The sequence below is a fragment of the Neomonachus schauinslandi genome, chromosome 4, assembly GCF_002201575.2.
Source record: "Neomonachus schauinslandi chromosome 4, ASM220157v2, whole genome shotgun sequence".
NCBI lineage: Eukaryota > Metazoa > Chordata > Mammalia > Carnivora > Phocidae > Neomonachus > Neomonachus schauinslandi.
In genome coordinates this window covers 29725357-29748121 of record NC_058406.1, presented here as the reverse complement: position 1 = coordinate 29748121, position 22765 = coordinate 29725357, and the positions used below count along the sequence as shown (strand labels likewise).

General features: G+C 40.7%; 1 protein-coding gene across 2 annotated transcripts in view; it reads right to left on the bottom strand.

The window, feature by feature from the left end:
- Positions 1–22765, bottom strand: part of MACF1 (microtubule actin crosslinking factor 1) — a 338451-nt gene that overhangs the window by 31865 nt on the left and 283821 nt on the right. The window contains exons 54-75 of one of the 2 annotated variants that reach the window (XM_044914486.1): positions 22530–22700; positions 21714–21880; positions 17007–17166; positions 16308–16634; positions 15251–15335; positions 14432–14673; positions 13334–13540; positions 11837–11956; positions 11081–11188; positions 9991–10209; positions 8814–9017; positions 8141–8149; positions 6950–7181; positions 5779–6005; positions 4408–4530; positions 4215–4316; positions 3496–3597; positions 3232–3405; positions 2985–3140; positions 2642–2839; positions 1948–2076; positions 1098–1271 (exon numbers count right to left, since the gene is read on the bottom strand). In XM_044914486.1, the coding sequence (XP_044770421.1) occupies positions 1098–1271; positions 1948–2076; positions 2642–2839; positions 2985–3140; positions 3232–3405; positions 3496–3597; positions 4215–4316; positions 4408–4530; positions 5779–6005; positions 6950–7181; positions 8141–8149; positions 8814–9017; positions 9991–10209; positions 11081–11188; positions 11837–11956; positions 13334–13540; positions 14432–14673; positions 15251–15335; positions 16308–16634; positions 17007–17166; positions 21714–21880; positions 22530–22700 (3636 nt within the window). The remainder of the gene's footprint in view (positions 1–1097; positions 1272–1947; positions 2077–2641; positions 2840–2984; positions 3141–3231; positions 3406–3495; positions 3598–4214; positions 4317–4407; positions 4531–5778; positions 6006–6949; positions 7182–8140; positions 8150–8813; positions 9018–9990; positions 10210–11080; positions 11189–11836; positions 11957–13333; positions 13541–14431; positions 14674–15250; positions 15336–16307; positions 16635–17006; positions 17167–21713; positions 21881–22529; positions 22701–22765) is intronic. The other variant, XM_044914485.1, reaches the window with a different exon arrangement.

The window sequence follows — 22765 nt, the reverse complement described above, 5'->3', positions numbered from 1 at the left end:
AGAAATAACTATCCTTGATACCTGGCCCTTGTCGGACCAGTTGCACCAGTCATGGGTAACTATTTCTTGAGGCAACCTGCTCCACTGATGGGAAAACCTTCTAGAAACTTCTTGATTATGAGCCAGAATCTGCCTCGGTTTAATTAGTCTTAGTTCTGCTTTCTGCAGAATTAGAACAAAGCCTTACATTCAGCTCCTCTGGTCATTCTTCGTATAAGAGAATTACCAGACCCCACACTAAAAGAACTCTAGGAAATTAACGCTTCTCTCAAAATGTTCATTTAGATGTGTGAATCGTTGTTTTATGTCCTTCTGCCCATTAAATTTCACAATGATAGAGTCCACGCCTTTGCTTCCACTATACACCTAGCAGCACAGTGCCTGGTACATATGTGCTTAGTAACTATTGAATGGATGTGGCCAACAGATTTGAACACGTATTTTACATTTGATCTGCCCAGTATAGAAACTCTGCGCTGAGTGATCGTCTGAAACTCGGTATTCATAAAAACCAATGTTTTGAGGCCTTGATCCCTGATCACTTTTCTTTTGAAGAGAATTTGATTTTTGAAGAAGAATGGGAAGAGGTCACATAATCTACTTTTCCCTGATTTTTAGTAAAATTCTCTGCATACTGCATTTATACTAGAGTCCAAATTCCTTGTGGAGAATGTTAGCCCAACTTCCTGCACACTCTGTTCCCACCCTTCCAATCCCAAGCCAGCGACTCCAACTTAACCTGGTTTTTCAGTAGGAACTCAATTCATTGATTAATATGGGCTATAAGTTCATCACTGAGCAGTAACAGCCAATAACGTCTTAACTGGTAAAGGCAGAAAAGGAATGAATAATAAAAGCAAATATCAGCAGAAACTAGTGCCGTCAATGCAACTTGACACAGATACAAAATAGAAATTTAACAGAAGATAAGAGAGCTTGACTAGCACAAAAGTGATCCTGAGGATATCAGTTGTGCAACTTCTGGTACCATGTACTGGTCTTTGAAAAATCTCTAAAGAAACTAGATGGTAATTACATGCAATCGCCAAGCAAACTACTCAAGCCCAGTAATCACACACTGTATTTTGTGGTGATACCTTTCTTTCTTCCATCTTACTGCTGACCACATGCCACTTCTGTTCCAAGAGAGCTACACTCTGTTCTGTCTTTGAGCCAGACCCAGAGTCGTCACGGCTTAGAAGCATGAGCCTGCCCTTGTCAAGCAGTTGATTGTAAGTCTCTTCCTTGGCTTTGAGCTGGGAATAGAGTTCCTGCAAAAATAAAAGGGCATGAAAGAGATTGGCAATGACAATTCCCTGAGAGACACCCACACACAGATTTATGAGCACAGTTGGAAAAGTCCAGGAAGGTCTCATTCTTGATTAAAACCCTTTCTTTTGAATTCAGTTCAATTGCTGAGCAATGAATCCTACCATTCTTCATTAAAATTAGAATAATTTTGTTATCAAGTAAAGACGATCTTTTTAAGGATCAGAGATCACAAAAATAGACCCCAATAATTTATTTCTCCGTTTCCTGAAATATTTGCCTAGAAATTGTTGCCTTTTTTTCTTAGCCCCTTTCTTAAAATATTGTATCTATTGATTTCCCTAAGTCCCCCAAACACTCTTTTCCTAAGTAGAGACACATCTGTGTTATGTATTTGTCTTCTTGATGCTCTCACCTTTACATCAATATTCTTATGCCAACAGACTGACCAACTCAAAATTTACCAGCTCACCAATGTATTTCCAGTCCAGCTTCCCTGTCACCACTGCTGCCCGTGGTAGGGGCTATTAACGCCCACATAAAAGCAACAATCCTTAGGTTGTACTATATTGTCGATAAAAATGCATACTTTGTAGACTCCCAGATACATACAGGTCTGTGAACAGTAAGGAGCTGCTGAATAGGGCATTATGTTCAACTTCAAGAAACGTCTATTACCATATGTGTATCAAGCTGTTCCCTAGCAGTTTCAGGAAGTCCTCCTGTGGGCTTAGATGCAGAAAGTTGGGTCTCCATTCTAGTCAGTTCCAAGAGGAAATCTTCAATTTCACTGTGGAAACCCTGGGCCTTTGAGAAAAGACACATCAGCAAGGTCAGCAGTCAATTCTCAGCTTCAAGAGTAAACTTCCTAAATGACCATATGAGGAGCCTATCCTGAGGGAGGAATTCTGGGCTGCTCTCAGGGTGGGTCTGTTGCTGGATTAGCATGGAGCCAATATAGTTATTTCTAGAATCTAGCAGAATCCTTTGGACTTCACTGTAACCTATCATTGATGTCTGATATAACTTGATGAATTGACTGACAGATGGATGGTGGCGGGGGCGCGGACCCTGACTCGATGCAAGAAATAGCCGAATCTGTGAGCAAGCTTTGGTGTAGCCAAGATCTACTAACTTTGAATAGTAACTGAAGAGACTAGGCTACAGACAAATCCAAAAACAACCACTCAATCAAAGGTATTCTTTCCAGACAAGTTCCAGCATGGAACTGACCTTCCTCTTAAGACATGGAGTGGAGCAGGTGGAGGGGATTCTATTCCACAGTGCTCTCCCTTGACTGGCTCAGATAGGTGCTCCTCCGGACGCGGCGACGCGCACAGCCCCAGCCACCTGGCCGGGACAACACACGTACCTGCTGCAGTGTCAACTGAAGCTGCTGCTCTCTCTCCTCTGTTTTTTGTAACACCGACTCCCAGCACTGGTTCATGGTTTCCAAACGGCTCCTTAGGCTGCTGGCATCATCTCCAGCACTAGATTCAAGAAGCTCATTGCCAGCTTTGTTGACTGTTTCTACTGTGGCTTGATGCGCCAAAACATCATTTTTTAGAACCTAAAAAAATGTTGAACATCATCATTTATTTCCACAGGTATCATCAAGCCTGGTTCTCTACGGTGCACACAATATCAGGAGGCTTCTGGTGAAAATATTTGGTCTCAAACCAATAGGCTAAGAGTTGAAAACTAAGAGCACTTACATGATGCTTTGCGAGCTCAACTTCAATGACTTTTGGGTCTCCGCTTATTGGTCTCTGAGCGTCTAACAACTCCTCAGTGTGAGTCAGCCAGCTCATTAGTTCCTCTAAGGCATGTTGGAACTGGCCAAGGGCCAGGAGAGCACCTTCTAGTTTGTGCTACTCAGAAAAAGATAAAAAGCAAACACTTGTCAGGAACTTAGAAAACAGTAGCTAGTTGTCCACTGATGGACTCTACCACCTGCCTCACCTGTCTGTGGGCAATTTTTTCACCCAGGTTCTCCCAGAGGTGTTTGAGTTCCGTCAACGGTTCTCGGATAATGTCTCTGTCCGTCTCATCTGTAGCTTTCTTTAACATCAGTTCACCCTGGTGATTGAGCTTTTCCATCTCAATTTGCTGTTGGTAAACTTCCACTTTGAACTCCTACCAAAGACATACTTCATGTTAACATCAAACCAAGTCTTTAAAAATGAAAACACAACTCTTCTTCAAAAGCCATTCCCAGTCACAAACCTTCATTTCATTTAACTGATCTTTAACAGTGTTGAGGTCAGTGCCGACAGGGGGCATGGTGCAGAGCTTAATCACAGTGTTATCTAGCCAGTCAAACATAGCCTAAAATAAAAATACAAAAAGTCAAAAGCTAAAAAAAGCACCAGCTGTTGGGAGAGAATTAACATCATCTCTGCTGACATAAGCAGACAAAAATCAAAGTACCCTGTGCTGTTTGTGTTTTTAGGTGGGGTGGGGTGGGGGCAGAGGTAAAGGGATAATGATCTTTACTCCAGTAATATGGAGATTTAAGAACGGAGCCAGTATTATTAGGATAATGTCCAAAATAAACTACACTCTGGAAAAACTGTGAATAAAAGTTAGCATTTGTCATGGCCACCTAGCAAGCTCAGGATGTGGTGAAAGTACTGTGCCAAGCTGTGCTTCAAGGCAACCTGGATTTGGAACCTCTGGCAAGCAAGGACTTACACAGTATGACCAGCTTCACTGCATGGCTACCCTGAGGATAAAGATGATGATGAAAAACATGGCAAGAAGAGTAGAAATTTGGAGATCAGTACTTTTCTCATTAGGAACGGGAAACTTAGGCTAGAAATACCGAAACAGCACTGTCTTAGGTTTGAGAATGCTCCAAGTCCTGCAAAGGTGATCTACTCTGATGCTGGCTTTGAAATATGACAAAAAGAACACTGAACCTTCTTTCTGCTGTGGCCTCTCACCTGAAGAGTGTCCTGATACTGCACAGCAGCCTGCATGGCATCCTCAAGCTTTTCTAGCCTCTCCTTCCAGGTTTTGTTTAAGCTCTCCCAGGCATTATTCAGCTAGGGGAAAAACAGATTCTTTAATTAATACCAGTCTTCAGTGTGAGTCCACTAATGTTTCATCTAAATTCCATATCCATTTTTCCCAGACCTCATCAATGCTCTTCTTCACTTCGGGCTTCTCCGTTTCTCCACAGGCAAAAATCAAATCTGCTCCAAGGATTCGAATAAACTCCAATTCTTCATGCAGACCATCTGTCTCTTCCTTAATAGTCTACATGTAAATGAACAGAACATAAGCCAAAACAGAAAGCAGAACAGAACTTCCCAAACTTTGCAAATGTAATTTATACCCTTATCAATAGCAGATGTTGAACAGAACTGTCAATTTCACGAAAGCCTTTCAATGTCCTTAATATTTCACCTACCCAAACAGTGAAACTTCACACTCGGTTCATTTCTCTTTAGCTCTCTCGCACACACACAATATAGATGTTTGAAATATATTTATATATATCACAGTATGTATAAAATAGTCTAGGAAAGGTCTAGTGAGCGCTAATAGTTTACCAAAGGTTCATCCTTCCAGCCTCCAAGAGATTATAATCTACAGCCAGAAATCTATCACAGGGGTTGTGGGATTGAGCCCTTTGTTGGGCTCTGTACTCAGCGAAGAGTCTGCTTCAGATTCTCTCTCCCTCCCACTCACTCAAATAAATTAATAAAATCTAAAAAAAAAAAAACAAAAAACTATCACAGGGAAGTATATCAACAAGGATAAAATAATCCTGTACAAGGCACCAATTTAAGAGCTAAGAGACTAACATCATAGAAACGCTAGGCTATATAATCTTGGAGAAAGTCAGTTCTGTGCCAGATCCTAAAAACTGGTTCATGCACTGGCAATGACAGGGAGGGGGGAGAATGGCTGAAATAAAAGCAAGACAAAATATCAAGACAGGAAATGGCTTACACTAAAGAGACAAAATGAGGTGAAAAATGCATTTAGTAAAAACCAGGCTCTCCAAAAGGCTAGAAAAAGGTATGTCAAAGTAACAATTGTTATCTCTGGATGATGAATCCAGAATTTATTTTCTTTCTATCTGCTATTTTTCTACATTAAAGAAATTTACTTGGGGGAAAAAAAAAGAAATTTACTTGAGAAATAATGTACACTAGAGAGGACTAAAATCAGAAAGCACATTCTACTAATGTGAATGAAGTTTAAAATTGATGGGAGAATTACCTTTGAGTGATGGAACTGTCCTATATCACAATAATGGAGGTTGTATGAGTCTATACAAGTGGTACAACGTGTATATTTAAAAAAGAAAGAAATCTCTACTATAACGAGCACATATTTTTTCAAGTGGGAAAAAGTCTTTTAAATAAATAACAACCACCACCACCACCACCACTACCACCTTTTAAGGCAGTAGGACCAGGTAAGCAGTTAACGCTTAGATAAAATGATTTTCTAGAGGACAAACACATAAGAGATGAGGTTTTGTTTCTGTCTCACCTCAGCAGCTTCCACCTGCTGTTTGATTATAGACGGGTCAATGCCTGGGCTTTCCAAATCATGGACAATGTCCTGGGTATCTCGGATAGTGGTCAGGAGAGCTGCCATATCATACCAGAACTTCTCTGCAAGTTCAAGGACATCAAGGAACTTAATTTCTCGCTCTTCAGCTCGAGCTTTGATGTCCTCCCAAAAGAATACCATTTGATCCAACTTGTCCTGGATTTCTGAGGGAATAAAGAACAGATATGAATGAGACTTTCTAAGTACTTGGATCTACTTCATCAGAAATTTCACCTAGTTCTTACCCTTTAAAAAGCTCTAAAAATTTAAAGCAAAGGACAGTTTTCTACCTTTGCTTTATTTATTATTTTGACATTCGTATTTTCCACTTATGTTGGTCTCCCACAGAAAGAGATCACAGAGGTAATGTAGAAATGAGTTATCATCTAATATAAAGGTGCTGCTAAGATACAAAAGACCAAGGGGAACCTGGATGGCTCAGTCGGTTGAGCATCTCTTGATTTCGGCTCAGGTCATGATCTCAAGCCCTGCACCTGACTCTGTGTTCAGTGGGGAGTTCGCTTGGGATTCTCTCTCCCTCTCCTCACACGCTATCTATCTCTGAAATAAATAAATAAAATCTTTAAAAAAACAAAAACAAAAGACCTAACTTATAAAGGGGCTGAGATGAGAACTCTGTTTCCACTGTTGTGTGTTGAAACTTGCTTTGTTTCCCATATCAAGTGTTATAAAAGGTAGTTATGTTCCACCTACTATGGATACTGCAGCTTACTCATATTAGGGGTTAAAGGAGCATTTGTTTCCTGGCCTGGGAATCTAACTACCAATTGTAATCTTGTTTCAATGGGGGAGATGTGCTCTGAATTCTAAATGACTTCCAAATGACTTTGTGGAATACTCACTACTTGGGGACTGCCTTCACATTCAATGAAATGTATCTGGTAGGATGCTACAGTAACCACAGCCTAGAATTTATTCTACTGATTTTCTTTAAAAATTAATTAGATTAGGGGCACCTGGGTGGCTCACTAGGTTAAGCATCTGACTCTTGACCTCAGCTTAGGTCTTAATCTCAGGGTCTTGAGTTCAAGCCCCACGCTGGGCGTGGAGGCTACTAAAAAAAAAAAAATTTAGATTCATCAAGCACCTTTTGCAGCCAGATCCTTGTCAGCTCCCTGAGATCGCCCAATGAGCTCTTCTCCACGGCGCTTCAGGGCCTCAAAGGAAGGCTGCAGCTTTTCCAGCTCCACAGTGGCGCTCTTATTGTCGCTGATGCACTCTCTGATCTTGTCTACTTCAGCAGGGATCAGTGGTGGCATACGTAGGCGAGAGGAGAGATTCTCCAGAGTCTCCAACATGGGCTCAATTTTATCATGGAACTAAACAAATGTTGGACCATTAGCCATCACAGTAATACTTCCATCATACTTCTGGGGGAAATGTTAGGGAATAAGGCCAGGGTATAAATCTACTACTATTTAGGATAACTTGCATTCAGCCTAGCCCGATGGCTGTCAAGTGTTAGGCTGGCCTAAGAAACTGTTTTGGGTATAGCATACCAGTGCTGGCCCATCAAAAAAAGAAAGTAAATGTTTATTTTCAAAACAAACAAACAAAAGATATGCCAGAAATCAACTCATTTAGTGCTGTCACAATACTCCCCCTATTCCAACTAGTGTGACAAGAAAGGGACAAGACCATGAAACTGGTGAGAGTCAGTGTGTCAACATCTCAGATGACAGTTGCATGCAACAGATTAGACCAACAAGTTAGAGGCCCTCCACCAACTGTGTACATGAATGGGGAACTCAATATGCCACATGATTTGGAGATTAAAAGTAACATGGCATGCAATTTAATAACCCACTATATGTAATAGTGAGAAGGGAAAATGTCAGCATGATGGAAGGTAATCAAGGAAGGTCAAATCTATCTTTATTCTAAAAGAACAATTTACCTTCCCACTTTTCTGGTATTTGAATAACATGACTATAATCATAAAATTTTCATTTACAATCTGAAGCAGAGAAAGGGGAAAAGGGAGCCATGCAGATAAGCTCGCCCCCTTAAAAAGCTCTCCAGAACCAACTCTGGATTCATTAGAATAAGGCTTGTCAACTCTAAGTGTCTTACAGGGAAGACACAGTGGGACTTCCTCAACAAAATCACTCCCCACCACTCCCTCACTTCTAGGTTTCACCCCTAGTGAGACTGGCATAATAAACCACACTAACAAAACTTATTCCACTACAGTTAAGGAAATTCCCCTATAGGTAAATCCTCTCAATTCTCAAGCTTCATAAGAACCCCCTAATCCCAGTGGGGGTGGGCACCTTACCTCTGCAATCTGTAATGGTGGGCGCGGTCAACACAACAATGAAATGTGACGATGTGGGGAAGACAGGAGCAGGCAGCAACAACACAAAGTAACACATTCCACAATGTGAGTGAGAGATGGGACGGAAGGTGGGGGGAAAAACTTGAGTAAGTACAAATATTAACCAAGAATATTGAGACTAAACATAGGAATAAAATACCCAGACATGACAAAAATACCACTAACAGTAATATATTAGTTGAAAAGTATGTAGTTACATGCTTTAAAGTCCACTGCTGGTGGCCTCTTGAGTAGGAAAACTAATGTGCCGTTCCCTAAATTTCAAATGTAACAAGCCAAATAGGAATCGGACTTGTCTTGACACATTTGTTGCTTCAAGATGAGTTTATCCAAAATCATCCCTGCTAAAGACTCATCACGATATAAAGTTTTCAAGGAAACTGTCAACAGAAAATATATACCAGCCGAGATGAGTTTTACCCCCACTACAGCGTCAGTATACCAATGTTCCTTGGAACGAAAATGTAGACAGGCAAAGGTTCCTGGTCTACTGATGATGTATCATCAGCACGCTGGTCTAGACATTCGAGACCACAGGGGCACACCTGACACCGAGACCTGTTTAGACTCCAGGGCAGTTTTGAAGGGATCATGAGTTAAGACACACACATACCTGAGCCGACTGGGAAACAGCCTCGTCGAGGGCCAGTGCCCGCTGGCGCACCTCCTCTTTTATCTGGGCATACAGGTTTTCTGCTTTCTGGTATTTTTCCTCCACCATTTCCCCCTCCTCGGGGTTTAACTCCTTTAGCTGTGGACCTATCTTTAGCAGCTTATCAATATGGGGTTTGTGTTCGGCAATGGATTCCCTGAGTTGCTATGTAAAAAAATAAAGTGAGCGTTTTTATACCAGTTTATTTGCTTAAATATTGATCAGATCTCGTATCAACTTTGAGAGGAACAAACTGAATTGCTAAAACCCAGCAAGTCCCAGCATCTCACCATTTATGAAAGAAAAAACAAACATCTAAGTCTTAGGTTCTAACACTACCTAATCCTAATTTTCAAAAGCTATTAGATGTTCCATCACTGGGGAAGCCTTCCCAGACACATCCTCTCTTACTCCCCCAACCTTCCCTGCCAATACAAGTCTAATCCCCCTCTTCTGTACATATAAATACTTCTGTGTACTATATTATAATTTACATGGTTAAATACCTGTCTCCCTCCCCAAACTGAGAGACAGTAAGCAAGACAAGGCACAAATGGCAACATTTCTAATAATCCAACCACTCCTTGACTTTATTACTGGTTCCTTCCAGTTTATATCCTTCTACATATAGGAACACAGAGAAAGGAATTAAGCACAAGCCATTAACCACAAATAAAAGAAACATTAAAAACTATCTTTAATGGTAACAGCATTAAGTGTCTATAGATTCCCCTTTTCCCCTAAACTACATGCCACAAATGCTCTCTGCCCTTTCTTCATGGATCCCACTCCAACTAGGGCTGAACCAAATCGAAAAAGCCACCCAGCCACACCCATCTCACAACATCCCACTGTGCTGGAAAGATGAAAAATTCCCTTGATGTTTACTTAGTTCTTTACTTCTGCAATGCCTAGGGCTCCGACATCTCCATGCTTTTCTTTAATGCATTCACATTAAGGACAAGGGAAAGAATTCAGGTATGCGTTTGTATTGTGCAAAGATATTCTAACTGCTTAAGACTTAACTTCGTAACGCAGAACTTACACCCGGTAGGCACTAATAAATATGTTGTTTTCAAATAAATCGTGGAGCCCATGTTCAGTTCTGCATTGAAATAAAAACCCACACGCTCCTTACCCTCATCTCCTCCTGCTGCTGCCTGAGCTGCTCATGATCAATGGCCGGAGGAGGTAACTGTGTTATTAGTGCCCGGGTTTCCTCAATCCAGGGGCTGAGCTCCTCGTAAGTTTCCCAAAACTGGTTCACCAAGACCTGGGCCCGCTCGAGGCGGGTGTAACGCTCTGAATTGAGCAGACTAATGGCTTCATACTGCTGTATTAGAGACTCTGTCTTTTCCTATGAACAACAAAGTATAACATTTATTACTCTTACGAACCCTTCTTTTAAGGAAAAATGTAGGTGTATATACATTAAAAACCAAAGAATTTCTTTAGTTTTTAATGCTCAGAAATGGATTAATTGAGCAAAATTACAAGTGATTTATATTTTCCATATACTTATCTGAATTTTCTATTTTTTCCTATCACATATATATATTGCTTCTAGACTTTTTAACACATGAAAGTAGTTTCAAAGACAGTCAAACAGAGCAAGCACAACACAGCATTAACCTCTAGTGAAGACACACAACTTCAGACACAGCACTATTACAGCGGGTCAGTTCAACAAAGAATATCTCAGGGCCTGTGACAGACTCTCTGCCCATCAAGTTCCACTTGTCTCTTTTCCTCTGACAAAAATGTCTCCATAAACCCGACACCTTGCTTCATACGTTTAAAGTGAGTAGCTCGATTTATGAGTATTTCTGAGGAAACAGTGGTTAACTGCAACATTTACAAAAACAAAACTGGTCTCTCCTAAACAAAACTGGTCTGATCATTTAGAAGGACCTGAAGAAAGAGTATCTGCATATGGTTCTGAAAAATCGATCACAGACACTGTGAAAGGTAACTCAAAGATCCTTACAGACTGAAGAAGCAATTCCTCTATTATAAAGAACATGAATTTGCAATGTATTTCCCATCATACAGGACTGTTTGGACATTTGGGCACACATGGTTAGGGGTGTGAAGCCCCCAGAACATCAAGCTGCACTTTAATACCATTACCAGTAATGGAGAGGAAGAAACCTTTATCATTTCACAATTGTACTGACTCATCATGGTCAAGACAAGAACAACATGGTGAATAAATAAATGCAATTCACCTGTAATACAGCTTTTTGCTCCTCCCCACATGTGCCAAAGATTTCACCACGATGACTGAAGAGTTCATCCATCGAATCTTTGTGTCGAATGATGTCAATGGAGAAAGCCTTTGAAAGTGAACTAGAGTTAGGTCATGAAGTAGAAGGACCCCAGCCTGTGTTACCAAAATGTTAGACACGATCTACGAAAAACTCCCGGCTCTGATGGAGCCACATCAGAACTGTTCTATGAAGGCTGACTCTGCCTCTCCATCTATCTGATGGAGCCACGTCAGAACCGCTCTATGAAGGCTGACTCTCCATCTACCTGATGGAGCCACATCAGAACCGTTCTATGAAGGCTGACTCTCTGCCTCTCCATCTATCTGATGGAGCCACGTCAGAACCACTCTATGAAGGCTGACTCTCTGCCTCTCCATCTATCTGATGGAGCCACGTCAGAACTGCTCTATGAAGGCTGACTCTCTGCCTCTCCATCTATCTTCAGTACTTGTCTTTTAGTAGCTTACAGAAGTATCATCTCTCCTAAAAATCATCCAAAAAACTGCTAACTCTTCTTTCCTGAATTAATGGGCCTCCTGCTCCCTGTTCACAAAGCAAAGAATCCCTTCCTCATCTTAACAAGTATTTTTAAACTCTATCCATCATCATGAAATTGCATTATTCCACTTGGGATAGTCAAACTCTCTCATCACTCTAAGCTGGTGAAGATTCTACTCGCTCAGGGCATAGTGGACATGTCTGTGTTACACTTACCTTCTGTACCTGCAGCTGAGCTGTGGTCTGGTCTTGTTCCAGGCGAATTGGACCTAGGGCCATCAGTTTTCGTTTTGTTTCAGCAACCCAAGCTAGTTCTGCATCAGCAGCTTGCTCATACTAATAGACATATTAAAGGAAAATGAACAAATTACATGTAACAAAGGTCCACCTCCTTAGAATTATAATTTCTTCAACACAGAAAGGCCTGGATTTTCACTAACATGGTTTATATCTACGATGTAAAGCCAAAACTGGGGACAATTTCATAAAATCATAAATCAAGATGCAGACAATTTGGAAAGGATTATAGTTCAACAAATATGAGCTGATCTATTTCAAATTCTTTAGAAAGAAGCTACAAAACCCAGTTAGTGGTCCTACAGCTAGAAACAACAATGGAAATTGACACTCTTAAAAATATACTTCTAATCACAATGCTTTTATGAGACTGTGTTCTCTTTCTGTCAGTTCTTTTTCCTACCCATACACTGAAGAGTAGCTTCAGTTGTATGTTTAAATATATAGTTAAATATGACAGCGACAGTTGAGTCGAGTTAACTAGGAAGTACTTGCTCAGCTGAAGAAGCGTAAGAACACAAAACACCCAACTTTTAAAGGGTCATGCAGAAACAAAGAAAAACTAAGAACATCTTCTATGTGACTGCTATTTAATGTGGGTACCCCAATTTTTCCTCTTCTTCTTCAACTTTGCCAACCTACACTAATATCTTTTTAAAGAGGAAAATAAGCTCCTCCCAAGCATGATAAATTTCATACTGAAATATCTGGCCAAGTTAGGGATATCAATAAAGACACGTTGGGGTTGCACCTGAAGTCAGAGCAAACTTCTACGTGGTTCACAAAGATTTTGTTCATCATTATGAACCCAATTAGTCATATTATATTTACTTTGCACCATGACACATTAATAGGTGCATATCCAGCTACAAAGGAAAGCAAATAACTTTTTCCAGAAAGCAGGAAGGAAAAAAGATTGAGGGAAATATGACACCTGTGTTTACTGGGAAGGTTCTATTTTGGATGGCTCTGCTATTTTGGTTAGCATATTTGATAGTAATTATAGTTCTTGGTTTCTTCCCCTCTTCCCCCAGCTAATGCTAAAACAGTTGATTATGTCAAACTAAGATTGGGATGCATTTGGACCTTCTGGTCCTAGATTTTTTCTACTTCTATCAGAATCTGCCTCTTAATGGGGCAGTAGCTGAGAAGAACACTCACACAGACTCTACGACAAATTCCTTTCTTCTCAAAAACAGTCAAATATTTTCGGTCAAACTGAGATCCATCCTCACATACCTTTACCCAATCACATCCCATCACTGAAATAATTTGTTGCATCAGATTTTGCTTAGTCTCCTTATTCCTATTCCTGAGCCTGTATTTAGGTGGGTCATAGTTTTTTACTTTATACATACATCCCTGCTGCCCAAAATATTAATGCAGAAGTGTTTCTAGTGTTTATAAACACATTACCTGTTGTGATCTCTGAATAGCAGCATCAATTTCATCCACCCTTTGTCCCACAGTGTCACTGACCAACTTGTACTGTTCATTGGCATCAGATACAAGTTTATCCAGCCCTTCTCTGGCTCTCCAGGGCACCAGTTCTAAGAGAGCACGGCTCACTTCATTCACTGTGTCCAACACTAGCCTGTGCTCCATGACCTCCTTCTTTAATTCCTAAGGAGGGAAAAAAAATTTTCAGGCCATTCCTTGCTAAATTAAGCACATTAGCAGCTGTGCTGGGTGGAAAGTGCTATCTCTACCACACATCCCAGCAGGGCTCTGACCTCCTTCCTCCGCTTATTTTTTTCCTTGTCTCAGATTTTTCAATCATTCCACAGCCTGACTTTAGGCTTAGCTGCTGCTTAGAACTGTCTGCAACACTTCTTGGGCCAGACTGTCTCTGGGTAAAATAGAGTGCCTCTTTTTTTCTCCTTACCTCAATAGAAATGATAAAATAATTTTTTAACCACAGGGATTTAACTCAATAAGTACCTACAAAGTATTTCTGCACATCTAGAACTGCACTAGATCCTGCAGGAAAATCAAATATAATCATGAAGCACTCTCTAGAGAATGAGTTACATAAGTAAATTTTAAAATGTTACCATGTGAAGCAAACTTTCCAGGGATCTGTAATTCAGTCTCCCCCCCACCCCCTTCAGACCACAGCAAGTGGTCTTTTTTTTTTTTTTTTAAAGATTTTATTTATTTATTTGATAGAGAGAGACACAGCGAGAGAGGCAACACAAGCAGGGGGAGTGGGAGAGGGAGAAGCAGGCTTCCCGTGGAGCAGGGAGCCTGATGCAGGGCTTGATCCCAGGACCCCGGGACCATGACCTGAACCATTAACCAACTGAGCCACCCAGGCGCCCCATCACGTGGTCTTACATAAGTCTGCCTTTATGTCAAATCTTACTGTCCATGAGCAAACAAGAAACAGATGAGGCAGAACTTTTTGGTTTAGATTTAAGGTTGAGACAGTTGGTGATGAAACTTAAAAATCTGAACTTAAGGATTTTAAGAGGAAAAATTTTATTCCCTTTACTATGTGAAATGACAGCTCACCTTCTGTCTCTGCTGAAACTGGGGTATGTGCTCCCCTGTGGGAGACTGCCCTCCACTAGCTGCCAGTTCCTCTTCCACCTCCCTCAGCCATCCGGTCAGTTCCTCGTAAGTAGACTGGAACTTGGTGGCCAGCTGCCGGGCTTGCTCTAAAGTTCTGAGGGCCTTGGAGCTAGTGACCGTGATGTCTGCATAGCGAGTCTTGATTCCATCCAGTTTCTCTTGGATAAGCAATACCTCTTCACCTGTGGGGGACGGCGCACAATTATTGGTATTTAAGAGGAAATGAGGGAGTCTCCTTCCGGGGATGAGGAAGTCTCTTTAATCCCCCTTTCTTCTTTAGAGCTTGAATTTTATAGATGCTCTCTCCCGTGGTAGCAATTTCACCTACCATCCCACACTAAGGGAGGTGGGGGAAAAAACCTTCTAATTGATAAAAGAAGCTGCTTCTGAGATAATAATATTAAGATCTGAATTCAACTGCAGGTGTTTCTAAATGTTCCCAGCATTGTTCCATGATTGCTGGCCTTGGACACACTGGAGGGCACGGGGAGCCATCATCTACAACCAAATCTGAGACAACAAGGTCTTTTAGTTTTCAAAAGATTTAGTATATGTGCTGCCGAAGCGAGCACTAGTTTTCAAAAGATTTAGCAGGAAATAGGACCCCAGGCTGCCAGTCTCCAGGAGCACATGGTAATACAATCAGTGAATACCAAGCTTCTCCTATATACAAAGAGAAGTGGCTAGTACAGGGTGCTTATTTCCTGGGAGATGGGATTGTGTGACTGCAGAGGTGCTAAAAGATGCACTTTAAAGTACCTGTGGTTTGTTTTAGAAGAGCCTGACCATTTTTAATAGCTTGATCTACATTCTTCTTTCTATTAATGATTTCTTCATTTAAAGTCTGAAATGAAAGAACAGCATTAATCTTAAAACTATGGCACAACAAAGGGAAAGAAAGGTGAGACCTTTAAGAGGGCAAGTTTAAAGTAAAGAGACAAATACCAGGTTAGTTTACACATCAGATATTTGATTCCTTCATTAGCTCTTTGGTGACACCACTAAGTACTCAGAAATAATTAAATCTGATATTTATAGGAAAGTTTTCCCCTGTGCTGGATAAGAAGAGATGTAGGATTAAATCAGTTTTACCAATCTACTGGTACCAAACCTGAGCCTAAGAAAGGAGGAAGGAGAATTCAGCAAAAAGGTCTATGTCCAAAACCAAGACTCAGACAGAAAGTTAAAGAGAAGAAAGTCAGCAAGAAGAGCCTGACTTCAATCAGGATCCTGCTTAAACAATCTCAATATTTGAAGTCAATGAAGCAGAAAAATTTTAGGTTATTTAAAACAACTACTACAAAACAACTACTTTGCCTATTTTTAATATCCCCAGAGAAATTTCATTAAAATCACATGAAAAGAACAATTTTTTCTTTCTTTTAAGATGACAATTCCTGGAATTTGAGCATATGAATTCTAGAAATATTTCAGAAGTTATATCTACATGGTCAAACCCTGGGCAATATTTAGGTATTCTGGTTTTGTTAAATTACATTCCCTTTGATAAAACTGCTCAGATGGAAAGTGAGTGATACCTGACCTAATGATGTAAAACATGAGTTGGAGATGAGATGGCCCTGACTGTACTCTAGATCGCCTTCTAGAGTTACTGATTCAGTTTAAGTACAGGTATTTCCAATGACTCATCTAAGAACAGATTAGTCCTTAGCAACAAGTCTATAACTACGTGCTTATGTATAAAATTAAGTTGAAATGTTTGGAATTCAAGGGAGAAAAGAAATGAAGAGAAACATGAATCAAAATTACAAAATAACTTCATAACATGACCAATAAAAATGGAAAACGTGAATACCAGATGGTCAGCATGCTGTTTCTGCAGGACATCCTGTCTGTAATCCTTTACGAACACTGAACTGAGCTTGTCCTCAACCTCAGCCAGCCAGTTGAGCACTTCCACCTCATCCTCCCCGAACAGTCTAGCGTTACACAGTGCTTGTTCAAGCAGGGCTGCTTTCCGACAGCCCCGGTCTTGAATCTCACTGTACCGGGCCTGCAAGGAGTCTAGCTTTTCTGACAGCACGCCCTGCTCTGCAGAGCATGTCAGGGAGGAGAGGGACTGCCCAATTTTGACTGCCTGGTGCACATCTGTTGCATGGCTTTCTATTTCTTCCTCCAGAGCCTGGAAATCCAGATGGAAAAAATGAATAACAGAAACAGAATAAATGAAAAGTAAACACGAAACAATGAATAACAAATGATATAATAAATTAAATAATATAAAAAGTTCACCTACTGAAAGGCAAAAATAATATAAAAAGTGAGAACAAAAGCTGTTTTTTCCTGATGGTAGCCTATTAGTCTATTGCTATTTTTAGTTCAAGGATGGGACTATTCCCATAGATAATTTGACTATATCTCAAATTAAACTTAAAAAAATCCCTCCCCACCCTCCCCCATCAGCCAAACATATCTTTTAGACAGCTACAGGCAGGTAATTCCTAGGCTTTCTGACTGCAGTGCTGTGTTTTCATTCGCCACAGCCTCTCCCTACCTTGTGCCGGATGATCTGCTGCTGTATTTTGGCTGTCTGAGTGCCAACAGGTTCTGAATTGGCAAGCTTTTTCTCTGTGACAGATAAGAAGTCAGAAATAGGCTCAGCTGTCTCATGGAATTGTTTGGCCAGAACCAGGATATCTTCCAGCTGTTTTTGCCTACACAAATATACAGAACAAACTGCTCAGGCGAAAATTCACATTAAGATTGATACGAGTACTATATTCAGTGAAAGACCAATCTTTACCAGGTACATTTTAAGTATCAATAGTAAACAGAACACATATACATAGCACTTTGTGGTTTTAAAGGCTTTCCATAAGCATTGCCTTATTTTGATTCTGTCACCAACTGTGTAAAGGTTGGCAGAATAATTATCCCACCATTACAAAAGAGAAAGCTGACCCTGAAGGCTTAAAGAAAGATCTGTCCAATTCACCCAGTGAGTGGTAGCAGTGCAATGGGGATTCGAATCAGACCTTCTAATGCTCTTTCTCCTACGGGACATAGCACATGCATCATCTAAACATGAGACCAAAATAAAGTTTAAAAGAGTCAAAATAAATCATCATGTTTTCATTTCTCTCTTCCTGTCACTGCTACCTTCACCTGTGAGTTAAGAGAAGTGAGCATGTGAGGAGCAAAGGCAGACTACTGACTAGAACTCCTCCACCATCTCCCTAGTTCCAGTGATTTCAAGCACCAGAACACAACTTTGAATCCAGATCTAAGGCAAAAAAAATGACCTCCAAGTAGCCGAATTTGCCAACACACATGGCAGTCAAAAGAACTACAGACTTCACAGCTCACTTGGAATCTTAAATCTTACTTAATATAACATCCATACTAAATAAGCTTAGATTTCAAGTATCCTGTAGATTAAAAAAAAAAAACAAATTACAAAGGGGAGAGGAAGCCTGACAGGAAAGTCAAAGAAAAACAACTACAGAACTGGATTAGCATACAGATTAATAATAAAAGGCCATAATTATGTCTTTGAATCATTAAGAACAGACTAAATGCTATACCATTTGAAAAGGCCTGGAAGTATATGATGTACTTTAGTCCAACAAACCTTTACTGAACAGGACCTGTGCCAGGTCCTATGCTGTGTACCCTGGACAAATTTATTTTATTTATTTGAGAGCGAGAGAGAGCGAGCGAGTGCACGCACTGGGGTCTGGTGAGGGGAGTGGAGGTAGAGGGACAAGCAGAATCCATGCTAAGCACAGAGCCTGATGTGGGGCTCGATCCCAGGACCCTGAAATCATGACCAGAGCTGAAATCAAGAGTCAGACACTTAACCTACTGAGCCACCCAGGCACCCCCAAATTTATTTAATAAGATTTTGCAGGCTTTCAGAATACTGTTCCCAAATTCCAGTTCTCCAGTCAAATTCCTGAAGTTTACACACTCTCAGGAAAATCTATTCTCTGGGCTTGGTGTCTGTGACTCTTGGGCCTCTGCTCTGGTGGAAACTTCTCTGGACCAGCAAGTCCTGAGACCAGAGAACCTTCCACAGCTCTGAGCCACCCAGGCACCCCCAAATCTATTTATTTATTTATTTATTTATTTTAAGAATTTATTTATTTATTTGAGAGAGAGAATGAGAGACAGAGAGCACGAGAGGGAAGAGGGTCAGAGGGAGAAGCAGACCTCCTGCTGAGCAGGGAGCCCGATGTGGGACTCGATCCCGGGACTCCAGGATCATGACCTGAGCCGAAGGCAGTCGCTTAACCAACTGAGCCACCCAGGTGCCCCCCCCAATTTATTTTAATAAGAAATGATTTAAATATAAAGACTTACCATTTTAATCATCTGGAAATCTAATTATGTTTAAATATAAACAAAAATGTACGTCTAAATACTGTTTTAATTTTTTTAATTTTAAATTTTTTAAATAAAATGCTTGTTTTTTGTGTTTTTTTTTTTAAGATTTTATTTATCCATTTGACAGAGAGAGACACAGCGAGAGAGGGAACACAAGCAGGGGGAGTGGGAGAGGGAGAAGCAGGCCTCCCGCCGAGCAGGGAGCCCAATGCGGGGCTCGATCCCAGGACCTGGAATCATGACCTGAGCCGAAGGCAGCCGCTTAATGATTGAACCACCCAGGTGCCCCTGGTTTTTTTTTTTAAGATTTTATTTGAGAGAGAGAGAGACAGTGTGCATGCACAAGTGAGCAGAGGGGGAGGGAGAGAGAGAGAATCCCAAGCAGACTCCCTGCTGGGTGCAGAGCCCGATGTGGGGCTTGATCCCACAACCCTGAGATCATGACCTGAGCTGAAACCAAGAGTTGGATGTTCAGCAGATTGAGCCACACAGGTGCCCCTATTTTTATTATTATTATTTTTAAATGTTGAAAAATATGAAGCTGTTATCTTTATTTTTTAAGTAAACTTTACCTTCAACGTGGGGCTCAAACTCACAACCCCAAGATCAAGGGCCATATGCTCTACTGACTGAACCAGCCAAGTGCCCCTCTAAATGCTGTTTTTAAATGTCAATGTGAAGTACAGAATAGTTTGTTTATGCCAGCCTCCAAAATACATCTTCAATTAATATAACTAAAGCACATAATTTTAAAGGTTATTTAATAAACTAGTATATCATGAAAAAAATTATCCTTGATTTTTATATTTTTCTGACTCATCTCTGGAGTTTGGAATCTGAAAGTTTAAAGAACTCAATGTAATAGGATTTGGGGTAGCAAAGAGCTAACATAATTTAAAGGTATCAAAAATCCAATATTAAAGAATCTAAATAAAAGTCTTTAGGATATCTCTAACAAATGCAGTTGCTCTTGGTATTTCTCTTTAAAATATTGACCCAGAAACTGTGTTAGGTTAGGAGGATGCAAGTGGGTAGGATAGAAGGAAAGAGTCATAGAAAGATACTTTAGAAATAAATCAGGACTTCAATGAGCTTATGGGCGTAGGAGATTAAGTACATAAAATAATGATACAAGATACAAATAAAGAATTACAGCAGTTAAGAGGAAGATGAAGGCATTCTATGCTTGGGGAACAAAGAAAAGCTTCATAGAAAAGGAGAAGATAAACACAGGTATTTCATGGAAGATGCAACACCATCAGTAAAGACGCAGAATTAGGAAGTGACAAGATGCTGAAGAATATGGTGAACTTCACCTATAATATAAGTAGTGAGGAGAGCAGAGACTAAGAAATGTAGATTAGGGTCAAACAGCTGAGGGCTTCCAGTGTTGGGTTAAAGAGTTTAGATTTTATCTCATAGGCAACAAGAAGTCATTAAATTTCTGAGCAAGGTAAAGGGGAAGCCGAGTGATGATTCACTAGTGATGAGTTAGTTAGGGAACTACCTCAAGCGAGCTACCTCAAGTGGACTAGCTCAAGTCAGGAACTGAGGTAGGTGACTGGGAATTAGAGAAATGGATGAATAGGGAAGACACTATAGAAGTAAAATTGACAGATTTTACCACCCTAATAGATGTGGGACACAAAGGAGTGGGGGAGAAAGGGTAAAAATGGGGTTAAGGTTTGAAGGCTGGTAACTGGAAGGTGAATGGTACTATTAATGGAAATGGACAAAGAGAAGATAAAAGCAGTGCAATCTGGAAATAAAAATAGCATAATTAAAAAAATTAGGTTGAGTTCTTTCCTTTTTGTTTCTCCCACTAATATGGTCGACAGTATTTTGCAACTCAGATAAGAAATAAGCATACCGTGGGGCACCTGGGTGGCTCAGTCGTTAAGCGTCTGCCTTCGGCTCAGGTCATGATCCCAGAGTCCTGGGATCGAGTCCTGGGATCAAGTCCCGCATCAGGCTCCCTGCTCAGCGGGAAGCCTGCTTCTCCCTCTCCCACTCCCCCTGCTTGTGCTCTCTCTCTCACTATGTCTCTGTCAAATAAATAAATAAAATCTTAAAAAAAAAAAAATTTTTTGAAGAAATAAGCACACCGTGGGCCAGCGGAAATGAGACCGAAGAGCTAGCTAGCTGATAACTGCCACTGGCTACCTAGAAAACTGAAAGAATCCTAAATGATCACCTACACTACTCTCATATGGATTTCTAACTAGCTAGCGTTTATTTTTAAAACCAGGGACAATATAAGCTAAAAGACATTCAGGCGACATACTAGTAAGCTTAAGTAATGTTGGGGTATATAGCTATGGAAGGAGAAAGCACTTCCTCAGAGGGGAAAAGTATGCTGCCTGTCTTCTGGCCACTTACTAAAGACTGTTCATGCATCTCTTGAATGTCCATATATTTAACAGAATCAGACTAGCTCCTAGATGTAAAAACATCTAATACTGGGATAAGCTATCAGAAAAGAAATATGATAAATTTCAATTCCAAGTATCAAAAGTATTATTTATAAATATGAAGGGGAAGAAAAATCTGTCTCAAAAACTCAGAAAATAACTTGGCTGGATTGCAGGCGTCAGTGTCTGTCGGTTTGGAACCATGATTATATCTCAGCAGAACAACAACACAGAGCGATGAGCCTTCCAGTTCTCAGAAATTCACGGAGTAGCTGAGGCTTACTTCCCGAGAGTGACTGTGATTATGAGGATCATCTCCAAAAACCTATTCCCCTTCATTAAACCCCTTTCCAGAACACTCTAGGACTCATCCAGGACCTTACAGAGCACCTCAAGGATAGTAAGTCAAAAACTGGACAAAACAAACATTCTCTGACCCATTCCTCAAACCCCTTTGGCCTTACCTGGCTGCTGCCTTGCTGAGTAGTCCAGTCCATCTACTTTCAAGACCCTCCAACTGTCCAGTGATTTTCTCTCGATCAGCCAGCTCAGCTGACTGGGCTATTCTGCCTCCTTCTGCTTGAAGCATATCTACTGTGGCCTTTCGATCATCAAGGAGCCGCTGGAGTAACTAGGGCCCAGAATGTTTAAGGAGAATGAAAAGTGGTAACACAAGGTCACTTTAAAATCTAAAATAAGGAAGAAAATACAAACAAACAAAAGATCCCCAAGCCCCACCCTACCAAATCCTAAACTGAATCAAATAACGGTGGCTTTTTTCCCATCCTGAGGCAAAAACATGAGATGCGGCATAGTTGTTGCTACCACCACATAAACTTCTCATACACTTACTTCGGTTTTTAAATGGAGGAGGGACGGTCATTATGTGACTAACAGGGAACTTATTTTGAACCAGGAGAAAAATGCACTAAAATGGAAATTAAACCAACAAAAAAACATAGACAGAACCTTATACATGATATACTGTGTTATTCAGAATATTGCTGACCTTAAAAATACCAAAAATAAGACAAAGCTATGAGTGAAACACTGAAGCAGGACACACAAACGCATGCAACTGTTCGGTCCAGCATGTGCCACAAGAAGCTGGTCAGTTCAAGTAAGATGAGGCAAATCAGTTTCCACCTTTCTTTTCATGATCACACAAAGTAGGTCAGGATTCTCTTAAAACTCTGGAATATGCTCCTGAACTCAAGCACATGTGTTGTCTGCCACTCCCCACGGCTGTTCCAGTTCATCATCCCAACATTCTCACTCACCTTCTGTTCTTGGATCTGTGCTTTCACCACTTTATACTCGGCAGATGGAGGTTTCTGATTGGCTATGAGCTCCTCAGTGTCTGCCAACCAGCTGAGCAACGGCTCCAAGGCATCTTGAAACTTCCCACAATGCAACAAAGCCTCCTGCAGTTGTGCAATCCTTTGTGCGACCTGTATCACAGACGCAGAGGCTCGTTATGAGGAGAGCTTTTTAAATGACAAGTGCCCCCCCCCCA